This window comes from Oenanthe melanoleuca, chromosome 23, assembly GCF_029582105.1.
Source record: "Oenanthe melanoleuca isolate GR-GAL-2019-014 chromosome 23, OMel1.0, whole genome shotgun sequence".
In the NCBI taxonomy this organism is placed as follows: Eukaryota; Metazoa; Chordata; class Aves; order Passeriformes; family Muscicapidae; genus Oenanthe; species Oenanthe melanoleuca.
In genome coordinates this window covers 2,149,394-2,164,443 of record NC_079356.1, presented here as the reverse complement: position 1 = coordinate 2,164,443, position 15,050 = coordinate 2,149,394, and the positions used below count along the sequence as shown (strand labels likewise).

The window sequence follows — 15,050 nt, the reverse complement described above, 5'->3', positions numbered from 1 at the left end:
CTGGATTTTATATTGCTGCTTTAGTACTGTGTCCAGGGAATGTGGGATTGCTGTGGTCAAGGAGTAAATCTAGGGTGATTTTGCATTTGAAAAATGCCTACATAGTGATCAAATCTGGGTTTTGTGTCCCTTTCTGGTGGCTTCATGTTTGCTGTGTGGGTAATGCATGTATGTTTAAAACACTACACCTGTACTAATATTCCTAACCTTGGGTTTCTTCCTATTTTTCCTGCATTCTCACTAATAATAAGGATTCCAGTGTTACATACGTGGTTCTGTCTCCATGGTAGTTGTACAAAAGGAGCTAAGTGTAGGACTTCTCCCTGAATTTTCTCCTTAATAGCTCACATTTCTGCCAATTGCATTTTAGCATTCTCCCCAGTAGAAATTCTGATGACTTTGTCAAAACAATAACATAAATAAAAATGTATTTCAATAAAAGGGAGAATTTCTGTTGAGGTGAAAGCTGCCACTTTAAATTCTCCTTCAGAGTAAAAATTTCTCACTTTCAGAATTATTCCACTGTATGTGTTTGTATATTTGTTTTTTAAGCAGAAGTGTGTTATGAGAACTTCTAATGAGAGCTGCTTTTGTTTCAGACACTGCTCCAGTATGCTGGCAGTCGGGGTGCATCAGAACATATTTTACCTTTTTTGGAAGTGTATCGAATCTCCATCCAAAGCTTTGCTAATGCAAGACCTTACTTGACTACAGAATGTGAAGATGTTCTTTTGGTGCTTGGCAGGCTAGTGCTGTAAGTTGGTATATTAATTTTTTTGTTTGTTTTAAAAAGAACCACACTTTATAAATTAAAGTGCAAGCTGTTGAAATAGTTTATTGCTTAATTTGACAACTGTATTTGCAGTTTATCTAGTAAATGTCTTTAGTACCTTTTTAATCATACCACAAAAATGTATTTGAGCATTTAATTAATGTAGACAAGTTTTAAGGCTTTGTTCTTCTGTATTTGGATAATCATGTAGGTATTAGGAAGGTTCTGTTCTTTCTTAAAACATCTACAAGTATTATTTCTGTAGAAGAAACTTAGTGTAGAACTCATTTAACCAAAGCTTCAACATTAGACCTTGATGCATGGATTAGTAAACCTGTATCCCTTGCTCTGCAGCTTTGTGTGTCCTGTTCCCTTCAGTGCAGGGGCATTCTGAATGTGTCCCTTGTTGAACAGGACAAGCTGATTTGTGTTCATGGCTGTCTGAGTTGTGCTATAAGACTGAAAAGCAGCCTAGCCATGATTTAAAGAATAGAGAACCATTTTACAGTTCATAGCTGAATTGGGATAACTTGTAGTTCCTCAAAGTCTGTCCTGAGTGCAAAGCAGCTTTTTGTAATTGAAGTGTTGCCTGAGGGCTTTCATGTGCACTGGGAATAATCAGCATAACCTGAATGATGTGCTGCTCATTCCTTGCTAGTGAGGCTTATCTGAGGAGGAGGGTGAGGATCTAGAGCCTTGAATATGAAGATTATCGTAGAATAAAAGTGATTCTGTGACATATTTGGGGTTTTTTTTATCTCTTACTTGTTTTGTGGTCTGAACTTGGGTATTCTCTTTAAGGTCAAATACTTTATTTTGTAATGGACTGACTTGCAGTATAAATGAACAGGTCAGAACCAGATTATCTCCAAATGATGCCTTGAATTATTTTCTTTATAAATGTGAGAAATATGTGAACTAGGAATGTTTTTGTGTTTTTTGAAAACATGAAATCAGGAGAAGTGTGCCTTAGGTTCTTACTATGGAAACCTAAAACTTTAACTGCTAAATCATTTACCTGGTACAGGTTACACATTTTTGGCAAAATATCTTCATTGTCTTCATCATACTATTGTTAATTAGCTGGAGTATTTTGTTGTTTCCTACTTAGATAATTTTAAAAGTTTGTCTTTTAGTGTCTGCAGGGCATCTCTACTTGGAGTATTTTCTATATATTTTGCCACTGTTAGATATGTTGGGATGTAAATAGCAATTCTGTATCAAAGTTGCTTTTCTCTATTTAAGAAATGTCAGAATATTCTGCTTTACTGATAGTTTTTTTTTCCAGCTTGCAGTGTGAGGAGTTTGTTGTAGCTTGCATATTCAGAAAACCTTGTGTTAGAGGACAGTAGAAAAGCTGACTTGCTGTACAAGGTTGGAATCTCCTGTTTGAGAACAAGATAGGCAGCAGTCCTGCCATGGCAGGTTGCAGTTTGTGCTGTAGGTATTGGAATGTTCCCCCAGCTGGTATCAAAGGCTCATAAGGTGTTTCTAGGGGCTGATGCTCCTCTTGACATATCTTGTCCAGATCCATTTTTGTGCTGATGCATGTGTCTTCTGTCAAGCTGCTTCTTGGGTTTTTTTCCTTAGGTATGCCAGTGCTGAAATGTTAAGTTAGGTGAAGCTGGTTTTCATTGTCCCTCCAGGCAGAGACCATGCTGGACTGCAGTGAGCTTTATTTAGAATGGTTTTTAGGTTTCCTTTGAGAAGAAAGAATTCTGTGGTGTAATGTTCCTGAGCCACGTTGAATGGATTATTTTATAAGAGTAGCTGCAATCTTAAATTAGAGAGATTGTGTGTAGTGAAAAGGAGCACTGTTTCCTTGTGATGAATCATGCCTGATGTACAGGCTGTTTCAGGCCTTTAATTGATTTGCACATTCTAACATGTTTCACTGTTACTGTCATTGCTTATCTAATAAGCATTAGAGCACTAAGTAGTATGTGCCAGAAATGTTATTTAATGTAACAAGAGAATGTGTTCAGGTAGCTTGTTTACTTGCCTTTTGCTTTTCCAGGAGTTGTTTTGAGCTACTGCTTTCAATTCCTGAAAGTGAATTGCCACATGAGGTGTGGTTAGGATTCCATCAATCCATTCAGGTAAGTGTTCTGAATTTCTTTTTTGCAATTTACATATTTAAAATAATAAAAAAATAAAAAGGCTGCAGTAGTATTCCTTTTCTTCTACACTTCCCATGTGTTCCACTTGTCCTGCATTGCTGTTACCTAGGCAGCAAGAATTTCTGAGCAGCAAAAGTCTAATTGCAGCAACCATGTTGGGAGTCCAACAGAATATTTATAGCCACATGGCTGATGTCAGCTTCAGCAAGAGAGCCTTAGTAAGTCTTCATCAAATGATTTTTATGAGAGACAGAGTTAAATGAAGTGATTTAACAGCTCTGAAGCATTGCTTTGATGACAAAAGAGCTTTTGTGGAGGTCTGAGTGGCAGGTTAGTGAGAGGGATGGAAATGGTAGAACAGATCTTTAGTCCATGTGCTTCCTGGAAGTGTTTCTTTACAGGTGGAGCTGAAATAAGCTCACACTACAACATTCCTACACTCAAATCAAGCTGGCTAATGTAGACTGTGTAGGAAGATGATGTTTTCTGGTTTTTAGTCTGGAGGTAGTAGCTAGCTGTCTGCAGGAGCTGGTGTTCCTCGTGGAGCTGAAGGACAGGAGTGTGTTGCTGTGTTTGTATTGATCCCTTGCAGGACCAGGGGCTGCTCTGGTTTTGTTATTGCCTCTTCTGGCTTTAGCTGTGACTGGTGAAGTTGGAAGCTAATCCCAGTAAAAAGTTACTGAAGTGAAGACCCTGGCAGGAGATAGTTGGAATTGAACCTAGCCTTGCAGCTGTCTTTATCTCAAGACCTTGTACCCCTGGGGCTTTTCTCAGCCCCTGAGACTTGGCTACTGCTGCACTAGCTCTGAAGATGCTGGTACTGAGTTTCTGCATTTGTTTTGCCTGCAGTCAAGGAAACAGGAGGTGTGAAAACTTTCCAGTAGACTGAAGATGAATAAACCTGTCACTTTGAGAGCAGCAGTCTAGCAGAGCTCTGTAGTCCTGCTAGTAGCAGAAGGGATAGAGATGGTCTGTGCTGGAGTGATTCCAGGTGTAGAGAAGCCTCATTTTCCTGAAATACCAAGGAATATTTATTGTCCTGGGAACCTTAGAAACGCTTTGGTGTGACATGTACTGGGTAACAGAAAGAAATGCAGTTGGTACAGGTTAAATCCTGTGGCCTTGGTGGTGACAAGGATATGTCCAATCAGCAGGACTGAAAAATCTGACATCTTCAGTACAATGTTTTAAGGCTTATCTTTTCTGTTGAACTTTGTCCATAGGCTCTTACTGTATATTTTTTTCCTGATTTAATCTAGGATGAAATGTTTTATGTCCTGCTCTTTAGAACCTGTTTATGATGTTGTCCTAACTTAATGAGATCTGTATACATAAATGTTGTATTAAGTTTCTTCAAGGACTTTTGATGTATTCATAATAGATTTTTGCATATATTCCCATTAATGTTAGCTGTATATTCTTCAGCAGGCCCAATATGGTTCAGCTAAGCACTGTAGTGAAAGGGGAGTGTATTTACAGTAGTTAACTACTTATGCTACATATTTGGTGAATTTTATATTTGGTATTTTGGTATTGATACCCTGAATGTCAAACACAGTGCTGACTCAGGAAATCAGTTTGCTTGTATCCAAAGCCCTTCTTTCTCACCTTAGCTCCTTTCAGCCCTTAATACAGTGTTGCTGAAATGTGATTGATCCCCATAATTGGACAGGGCTCTGCACTGCATCCTGAAGCCCTCAGAGTAGGCAGCAGCTGCTGTTGGGAAGACATTGTTTATGTTGGATGTCTGGATCACTGAATGTCATAATCTGAGGGACACTGGTGCCTTAGTACCTCATTTGCGTCTGGGCTGTGTGATTTTTTTTTTTTTTTTTAAGTTTTTTTTGTCAGCCATGTCATCAGTAGTGATGGCAGATAAGTGAGCTGCTTTGGCTGTTTCTGAGACTGTGGCTTCTGGCTCCTCAGTGCTTTGATTGGTACTTCCACCCTTTGTAGGACATAACTCTGTGCTGAATGCCTTCAGAGAGCTCAGTAAAGCTCATGGAGCTCATCTTGCAGGTGAGGTTTGAACACACAGGCTCTTAAATGCTGATGGTGTTTTGGAGTTAGTCTTTGACCTGCTCTGCACTTAAGACTGAGAGAGATTAATGCTCCAGCATTAGTGTGAGGGAAGAGAATGCATTGTGGATGCTCTGGCAACCTGTTGATATGAAAAGATTTAATGCTGTGTGACGTGTAGCTGGAAGGTAGAGGTTGTTAAAATGGACTTCTATTGATCTTTTTTAGATAAGATCCAGTTTCTCTTCTATCTGTACACCTGTAGCTGTTCTCTTAATCATCCTCAAGCTGATTGAGAATGATTGATTGATGACTGAAGACAGAATAATATACATGGACTTCCCATGGGAAGTAACTGCCAGCTGCAGAAACTGGGCTGTGGTTAGGTGTTTCATGGATGCAAATTTAGATCAGTTTGTTGTTTTCTAGTGATGTTCTTAAAGCTTTTCTGAGGCTACAACTTGAGCATCTTTTGGCAGTAGTATTGTGTGTCCTTCACCTGGCTGATTCTGTTGGCATGCCATTTAGCTGAGTGTAAAGTGGGGAATTGATAATGCTTTAGTTTTAAAAAAACAAAAAAAAAAAAAGCCCACTTTGTCCCTGAGGGTCTTTGTGGTGAGTTTTGTTCAGTGTTCCAGCTTGCACTGGAAGCAAAGACTTGAGAGGAGGAGCAGGATCCTGTATGAGCATAAGGATTGCTTAAGTGATGTTCTCAAATGCTTAAACACAGCTGGAAACCTTTGTGTGTCAGTCTCTCACTGCTGTTAACTAAGAGCAGTTTGAACTCTGGTCAGGAGCATGTAAAGTCCCTTGCATCTGTAAGGTCCAGCTGTGACACTTCAAAATTACTTTTAACCTTGTGAGTAGCATTTCAGGCTCAATCAGGAATCTGTCATTGCAAGCATCCAACTTGGCTATCTTTGCATCTGCCAATTAGCACCAACACCTAATTTTTGAGGTGGTCTTACCAGTAACTCACTAGTTTTACTTCCTTTATAATCATTTTTAGAACTAGTGTGGTGTTTAATGATTTTGGGTCGCAGGTTGCTATGAGCTAACAGTTGGAACAGGGTTACAGCAGTTATTTAAAAATAAAATTATCTTTGGGACAATATCTACAGAAAATCTTTGGTACTGCTAAGGAAGATGAGATTGTCAAAGTTATGAAAACTGCTTGATTGTTATATTCAGCTATAAGATTTCTAATTTTATGATCCTTAGAAGGTGGAAGTTTGCACTACAGTTTTGCATTGGGAAAGAATTCCTAACATGAGCTTTTCTGTTCTCTTCTGATGTTGGTTTGGTTTTGTTCTTGCAGTTGGAAAAATTATCTATGTAGGACAGAAGTGCTGAGTTCCACAAAGTGTGCTGTCAGCCATAGTTTCAGTGTGCTTTCTGACATAGTTTGAAATTTCAGTGTGCTGAATCTGCAACTGTCTGAAGGTTTCTGTTGTGGCAGAGTCATGAGTTTGCTGGAAGAAAGCTCAGTTCCAGCTCTTCAATCAGAGTAAGAGGGCTTTCTTCAATCAGGTTGCTTAGGGTCCTGCCCCCACCAGATGTTGTCTTTAAGAAATGGGAAATGCACAAACTTACATTAGTCCTTTCAAAATGAGTGTTTTATATATGGAAACACTTCTTGCACACACACTTACAGAATTATGACTCCCTTGCTAGACAGCTCCAACTGCCTTCTGGCAATGTAGCAAAGATAAAGACAGCTCTAAGATTTTCCTTCTCACCCTCTCTTCTGCAGGTGGTGGTCTTTGCTGGAGTGCATCACTATGGCATGGTTGTAAACTAGGTGTTGTACTGCAGTGGAATTTCAGAAGTGTCAAACAGGAATAAGCACTTCAGGAATCTCCTGGTTGTGCTCTGTTGGACACTGTTCAGCATAGCTGGCCTTGTGTGCAGGAAGAGCTCTCTGCTGACCTGCACTGAAATTAGACCTGTGAGACCTGTGGTGCCAAACTGGAGCCTGGCCAGCTGCTCAGCAGCCTGTTCTGATTCTTGGGCTTGTACCATGTACAGCACTTTGATTTGCCTGTGTTGAGCTTCACTGAGTCCCTGTCAGTGATGTTCTGCAGCCTGTTGAATGTCCTGCCCCACAGTGTCAGCTGCTCTCCTGCTTCTGTAAAAGCTGTGGGATGGCAGGTGATGAATGTGCTTTGTTCCATTATTCAGACAATAAATGTGTTAAAAATACCAGCCCACCCTGAGAAGTGCTGCTGGGACACAGCTGCCAGTTGGGTTCTGGACAGTTTGGCACAAGCCTTTTAAGTCTGGCTGTTGAGCTGGTTTTTTATGTGTTTTGTCCACTTTTCCTTGTTTTAACAATTTGGTTTCCAGGACACTATGGGAGATTGTCAGAAGCCTTGCCAAGTATGACTAATGTCATCTGTAGCTTGGTACCACAGGAGGTAGTCAGACTGTTGGAAGTAGTTTCCAGGAGAATTTGTCCCATGTTCTTTCTGGGGTCAGGCTGTGCTGACTGGCCTGTAGTTTCCTGTGTGTTTCTTACTCTTAGTGTAGCTTCAAGTCATAAAATACTTTCAGTCATTAAATTCTAAGATGCCCTTTACTGTGAATGGTTAGTGGGAAAATCATGGTAATTTTCATAGCAGATTGCCTTGATTGTGGAAGGAAACTCATGGATTTTAACATGTCCTGTGTGATGCACTGTGGAAAGCATTGGTGCCTTTTCATAGCCCATGATCCAAACTTCTTTGGTTACTCTCTTATTTTAGTGGTCATAGCACTAGCTCCATTTAATTCTGATAATTCAGAACATAGAATTGATTCCAGTATATCTAAAGCATACAACAGAGGCTATCAAAAGCAAGCCTGAGGTTAAAGGTTGTGTTAAAAACACAAACAGCTTGAACCACAGCTCACCAGAACTTGGGGGCATTGACATGCTTAGGATCTGCTGTGAGAAGCATTTTTACTGAAGGTGTAGCCACAAATTGCTTACAGTTAGTTGGCTTTATTTGTCAGCATTAGGAAATGCTGAAAGGTGATATTTTAATTATTTCAGTTCAAGGAACACTACATTTGTTTTTGTACTAGGGTCATGAAATGCCTGCAGTTTATTTCAAGTTGCTTTATTTTCTGTGTTAGACTCTAGATTCTCCCTATGTGTAATGTCTTTTTGAATTCCTGCTACACTTCTTAGATTTCCAGAATCTGATCACTGAGCAATGTGCAGAGGTTTTGTGGGTGAACTTCAGCTGGAGGCCTCTGGGTCAGGCTGCACAGCACCAAATGTGCTAGGATCAGAAATCCCTGGGTCTTAGATTAGTTCTAAGAAAATTACATCTTCATCTCCAGTAGAAGGATGTTTTCATCTTAATGATGAAATCTCCCATGGCATTCTTCAGCTGGTGACTGATGGTTTTCATGATGCTCAGAGTGGATTGACTGGCTCATCTTTAGTGTTAACACTGAATGTACAATTTTAGACTTATTATTTTGTTACTCATTTTGAAAACTGTTTAGTCTTTCTTCTGAGTATTTCAATAGCATTATATGCTTTGATAACAAAATCATCCTTTGTCTTTTATACACTTCCTGTTTCTTTAATACATACACATGTGCATGGAGAACCATAAAAATTGCAGAAGAGTTACAACTGCAGAATAGAGGTTTTGATTAACCATTTTAATAAACTCAGTAGTCTGAAATTGGAAGTTTTGCAGCAGGATTAGAGAAGTGAGAGTACATTGGACTATTAAAATCCCAGTGCAAACTTGTCAAAGCAGTAATGACTGAGAGGAATAGTGTGAAAGTATTAGAATGTAGTGAAATATTAGGCTAGATAATGTAAAATTACATTGGTTTAATTTTTAGCTAAGACTTTTAATGACTTTTTTTTACATTTTATAGGATTCACATGATGCTTTACTGGAATTTGGGAATAACAACCTGCAAATATTGGTGGATATCACAAGGGAAGGGGTATGGAAAAATCCAGTTCTTCTTAAAATTCTATCCCAGCAACCTGTAGAAACTGAGGAAGGTAAGAGTGTGTTTTTAGAGTGGTTGTTCAGAAATTACTTGGGGCAGTTTTGGTGGGTAAGCAGTGATTTGAAGACAGAAGAGAGTTGCATTTTAAATTGTATTGTGCAGTAGTATTCATATGTTGTTAAATAATGTTTATTATGAAACTGTCTCACTGGCATTTTGAATAATGTGTCCAGTTGTACAACCAATGCATCTCTGCTTGGACTGGACTATCCATCAGTTTGAATATTTTGAAACTCCATTTTTAAAACTAATTATTTCTTTTTCCATCATAAAAATAAAGAAATTTTTCTTCCTAAAATGGTTTATTTCTTATAACTCTGAGCTTTTTAGTGTTTTCCTGAATTCTTCACAGGGAGGAGTTGAGTATGTCTGTACTTTTCAGAGACATAAAAGATTCATGTGGAAGGGAAGTGTGGAGTGTTATTAGCTCTAGGTTGGGAGGCATTTTGAGTCTAGACAATGGAAATAAGATCTTGAAGCAGAAACTGCTGAGAGGTGAGGAAAAGGAGTCACTTAAAAAGAAAAAAAAAGGTGTCACTTTTATGTAATATAGTCTTTCTAGTGTCTTCTATTAAATTCGCCCTTTACTCTGAATTCTTTTCCCATTAGTGGTACCATTAAGTACTTGTAGGTATTTGATGTTTCATTAGCAGTGCACTGGACTGCAGCTTACCTCTGATAGTCTAAAGTAAAAAATAATACAGAAGGGAAGAAGAGTTTAAAATAAAGTCTTAAAAATTAAAGGAGAACAAAAATGTATTTTAATTTTAGTTTTCTTCCAGAGCAGAATCCTTTTTTCTGACTTTGGCTAGGCTCTCTTTGAGTTGCAGTATGTCAGTATTTTTGATATGAAATAGAAACATGTTATGGTTATTGAGACAATATGTTGTTCCTTGTGCTAAAAAAAGAGTAGCCAAGTTGGACTGCAGTCTTCAGTACCCTTCATGTCAGGTATTAATAGAATGCAGAAACATTTGAACTGTTGTGGTTAAACTCAGCTGGAAACATTAAGCCCCACTCAGCTGCTCCCTTTTCCCCCACCCCCTCTGGTGAGAGGGAGACAAAGGCTGGGTTGAAATAAGAGCAATTTACTTGAAAACAGTGATGAGATATGTATGATACCATGTGTTATGATTAGTAAAATCTTGGTTTTGTTGTACTTCCTTTTTATTGTTCAGTCCTGTCTTTTCTCTATGTCAGGGAGTCAAGTGCTGCTGTGATTTTATTTTGCTTGCAGAAACTGAGCAGCTGGAATTATTCTCTTGGCCTTGTGTAGGACATGGCTGGAGTTGGTATTAAGCCACTATCTCTAGATATCTACTAAATTAACTTAATCATTTGTTACCATCAGAATCATATAAAGTAAATGCTATTTTCTGTAGTAGATTGTAAGTCACTGGTGAGTTAAGAGGTTTGTTTTCCTTCTTTCACTTGTGTCACTCCTTTGATCTGTATGATGTTCTGTGCTAGCAGGCTCCAGCTGATAGAAATGGAATCAAAATGTCATTCCTCAGGTCCCAGAGGGGATGGCAGTTCTGCTTTTGGACTTGGGAGTAGGGGCTGCAGAAATGCACTGGATTTTCAGTTGCCTTTAGTCAAACTGCTGTTTATCCTTCACTACAACAGCAGCCTCACAAAGTGTCTTTTCCAGTCATCTAAAGCTTAATTTCTTTGAATAGTTTGTATTTAATGCTTTTTGGGTTTTTGTGATGAGTACCTGAAATGCATTCCTAGTTTTTGCTGCTGTAAGCCAGATGTGAGAGCAGCTCAGTGTGCCCAGCTGCTCTGTGTTTTATCAACTGCTAGTTCATGTTCATGATCATCAGATGCTACTGGAGTGAGCAATCCTGATGGTGTGTCAGCTTCTTGCCTTTCTTGTTTAGAGTTTTTAATTTTAATTTTGTTTTTTAATGCACTGTCCTGGAAAAGGAACTGACATCAAATATAAATGTGGTTTGCCAAATTTGTTCCAGCAGAACTTTCATAGCAGCTTGGGTTCTGTCTGCTGCTTCCTATGGCTGTTAATAAATTGCACTGCCATGTGCAAGGCTGGTGATTCCTGATTTTTCCTGTCAGCTGGTGAGGATGGTTGTTTGGAGCATTAATATTCGCTTGAGGAAAGGGCTTTCAAAAAACCCATTTCAACTTGGGCCTTTTAGGTGACTGAACAGTACCAACATCCTGATGGGACCATAATTGATGCTGTTCAGCAGTTGTGACATCCCATGTAGTTCTGTGCTTTAGTACTGACTCCAAGACTTCCCCCTCACACTTTTGTCTTAACAAACATCCCCTGAAGCAGGGAGGTTGGGGTGAGCTTGTTGCAGAGTGCAGCAGGTGAATCCAGCAGCTTGGTGTCTGTGTGGATGGGAGTTGGTTTGTAGGACAGCTGGGATCAGCATCCAGCACACTGCTGCTGTGTGATCCACAGACCTCAGTGGCATTGTGTGGCCTTAACATGTGTTCCTCACTCCAGCACTTTGTCCTGTTCCACAGGAATGCTCACCGAGGTTTTCTCTGGAATATTTATCATAGTGACCACAGTATTTTCATGCTTTATAAAGCTTGTATTCACAATATTGTGGTGTAACTTATCTTTCACTTCAAGTGTTTTGGGTGAGAGAGGAATCTCTTATCATCACTTTCTGGTCCTGGCTTAAGAGAGCTCTTAAGATACGTGTAGAGTTTGAAACTGCATCTCCCTTTTGGCTAAAGGATTTGGAAGAGGGAAGGATTGCAGGGTTTGCTACGGTTTTTATAGCAAGCTGTTTTAGTCTTGAGATGTCTGATGGAACACTGTGACAGAACACATAACAGCAGGAGATCTAGAAAGAGAAGGAACAAGAAAGTCTGTCATGGACATGTATGGAAATGTAACAGATTTGGGACTGAGTACAAAATTAGATTCTCTGAGGAAAAACAACTCTTCTCCTTTTTCTGTCTATTCCTCAGGTTTTGTTCCTTTTTCAGGAAAAGAGGAAACTTTCCACTTAAAGTAAAGCTAAGTGCTAAGATGGATGTCTGACTAGTGACTCATTCCTGAATTTTGTTCCTACCATCATCACTTCCATCTGCATGACAGAGGAGCTCAGTTTGTCATTTACCTCCTTTGCAAAGTTCACTAAGCACTCCCTTAGGTGTGAGAGAATTGGCCCGAGGGCACAGAGCTGCCACCCTTGGGGACCATGTGCTTACTGATCACTCTCAAAGACTGCAGCAAGTTGAGACCCTCTTGTGCATCCACCTCCATCCAAGTTTCTCTCATTTCTGCTGCAAGATAAAAATGTAGCTGTTAAACTGGAAGTGTTTAATTTGGTTGGCTGCAGGTAGTCTTAAAATACTTCCCTTGTCTTGACTACCTGGCTCTGGCACATTAGTAAAACTTCATTTAAGCAATGGCCCAAGTGCATGTCTAGTTGTGTAAACAAGAGGAATCTAAATAGTTCTTAGAGGAGGTAAAAAGAGTATTTTTTTTCTAGTATGTCTTTTATTCCTCTAATGGACCTAAAAAAAGTATTTGCTGAGGTAAGAGGTGTAGAAATAGGGTATGAATTGCTTGTGGGCAATAAACCCCATGAACAGCAGCTCCACTTGGAGAGGGGACTGATCTGATGCTGGGACAGCTCTCTGGGCCTTTTCCCTCAACAGTGATCTCCTGGCCACTGTGTTGTGGTAGCAGTCTTACATCAGATATCCATCTTGAAGCACTGATGGCTTTCCTGATAAGTATTCAAGCACAGTGTCATACAGATGCAATTTTTAAGGAAGAGAGGAGGCTTGTTTCCTAGCAACTGGAGATCTTACTGCAGGCTGCCTCCTGGTCAGGCAGTTCTTTTTACTTTATCCACTGGAGTTCCTTTTATGTGAAGTGTCAGCTGGGTCAGGAGTTTAATGCTCAGAAGCTTTTCCTGTGAAAAACAGAAATCTTTACCATAGACTTAAATCTTAAAATGATTCTCTAAAGGACCACTAAGCTGACTCCTGCAGAATACAAGTAGGTTTCACTACAGGCATGTGGTATATACCTGAGATGAGTTTTCTGTTCAGGTGCACATTGTGAATTTTCTGCCAACTAATGTAATGTCTGTTAGAACACACTGTTGTTTGTTTGGGCAGTATGTTAAGTGCAGAAAGCATGAAAACTTTATGGTTCTGTGTTATGTGCAATATTCTGTTAGAAATTTATATGCCATTGATTTCTTAACTACTCACTTTGCACAGTAATAATAAGATGCTAACAGAGTAGAAGAGCCATTGAACAGAAATATTTTCTTAAGCTGTTAGTCTAAATCAAGATTGCTTTTTTGACTTATCCAGAGTCTCTTGCAGGCACCAGAGGTAACTGATTGGCTACAGTTGCTGCAGAACACCATTCTAATCTGTGTTTTATCAGAATGTCTCATGCATTTCCATGATTTCTTCTACAGTTCACCAGGCAGTTTGTTCCTTGGTTCATATGCATTACTACATGTAGTATAAGAATGTGTTGAACCATCTCTCTTAATCCACAAGAGTCTTTTGAATCATGTACAGATCATCAGAGACTCATGTCAAGGCTTTGTGTAGATGTTTATGTTAAGCTGAAAATAGCACCACAGCTATTTTGAAGCATATGATTTCATCATGTTGGTTTTGCACAGCCTGGTTTTTGATAGTGGAGCTGGAGGTGGTTTCTGTGAGAAGCTGCTGGAAGCTTCTGACATGTCCAGCAGAGCCAGTCCCTGATGGCTCTGAGGATGGACATGCTGCTGTCCAAGGCTGGGCCAGTTAAAGATGATGGTAACACCCCTGTGATAACATTTAAGAAGAAACATGAAACAAAGTGGGAGCAAACTGAATTTCTGCTAGAGGAGGAGAGAACATGTGAGAAAAACAGCATGGGAACACCAAGGTCAGTGGAGGAGGAGGGGGAGGAGGTGCTCCAGGTTCTCAGAATTCTCTGCAGCTGCTGCTGGTGAAGCAGCTGTGCCCCTGCAGCCCCTGGGGATCCACAGGGGGTGCAGAGATGCACCCACAGCCCCTGGGGATCCACAGGGGGTGCAGGGATGCACCCACAGCCCCTGGGGGAGGTGCCCACACCAGAGCAGGTTTGTGCCTGGAGAAGATGGTGATCCATGGAAGACCCAGTGGAGAGGGCCCTGCTTCCAGGCTGGAGCAGCCTGTCCTTGGAGGACTGCACCCTGTGGGAGAGTGACCCATGCTGCAGCAGTTCTGGGAGGACTGCTGGTCCTGAGATTGGACCCATGCTGGAGAAGTTAATGGAGAGCTGTCTCCTGTGGGAGGGACCCCACAGCCTCACAGGGGAAGGACTCCTCTCCCTGGGCAGTGGAAGAAAAACCTTGGGTGATGAACTGACCAAAAGCACTATTGGTGGGAAGCAGGGAGGGGTTGGGGAAAGAAAAGATATTTTAAGGGCTTCTTTTACTTTTCATTATACTCTTGTGATTTTGTTAGTAATAAACTTACTTTGTACCTCTAAGCTGAGCTTGTTTTGCCCTTGCAGTGCTTTCTCACAGTCCTTATCTCAAATCATGAATCCTTCATTAAATTTTTCTCTCCTCTGCCCAGGTGTAGCAGGGGAGTGAGAGTGAATGACTTTCATGGGTGCCTGGTGTTTGGCCAGTGTCAAACCACAACCATCAGCCAAGGAAAAGTACATGTACTTTATCATAGCCTTTGATGCTGTCTCTCACAGCATCCCTGGATTAAATGTCCAGGACACAGCTTGATAAATCCATGGTAGGTTGGGTGAGAAGTGAGCTGATAGGTCAGGTGCAAAGATTTACAGTAAATCAGATTGTCAGGCTTGTGAGCAGTCAGTGGTGGGGTTTCTTTAATGTCTTCATAAACAATGTTGGTGTAGAAGTTGAATGTACATGAAATATAGTTGCTGATGAGACTATGTTAGCACCTGTGAATTTCTTTGAGAGCCTTATAGAGAGGTCCAGATGGACAGTCTCCAACCATATGAACTTCAACAAGAGTAAGTCATGAATTGTCCACCAGGACACAGAAATCCTGGTTACATGAGCAAACTAGGAGATGGAGAGTGTTTTTACTATTGAATTAGTTCATCAAGTCTCATAATGATCAGTAGTATCTTGTTTAAGAGCATA

The 15,050-nt window shown here is 40.2% G+C and overlaps 1 protein-coding gene across 2 annotated transcripts in view; it reads left to right on the top strand.

Moving 5' to 3' along the window:
* Positions 1-15,050, top strand: part of RLF (RLF zinc finger) — a 35,548-nt gene that overhangs the window by 4,779 nt on the left and 15,719 nt on the right. Inside the window, exons 2-4 of one of the 2 annotated variants that reach the window (XM_056509076.1) lie at positions 600-754; positions 2,790-2,871; positions 8,794-8,926. In XM_056509076.1, coding sequence (XP_056365051.1) covers positions 600-754; positions 2,790-2,871; positions 8,794-8,926 — 370 coding nt within the window. Of the gene's footprint in view, positions 1-599; positions 755-2,789; positions 2,872-8,793; positions 8,927-15,050 lie in introns of those variants that run through there. The other variant, XM_056509077.1, reaches the window with a different exon arrangement.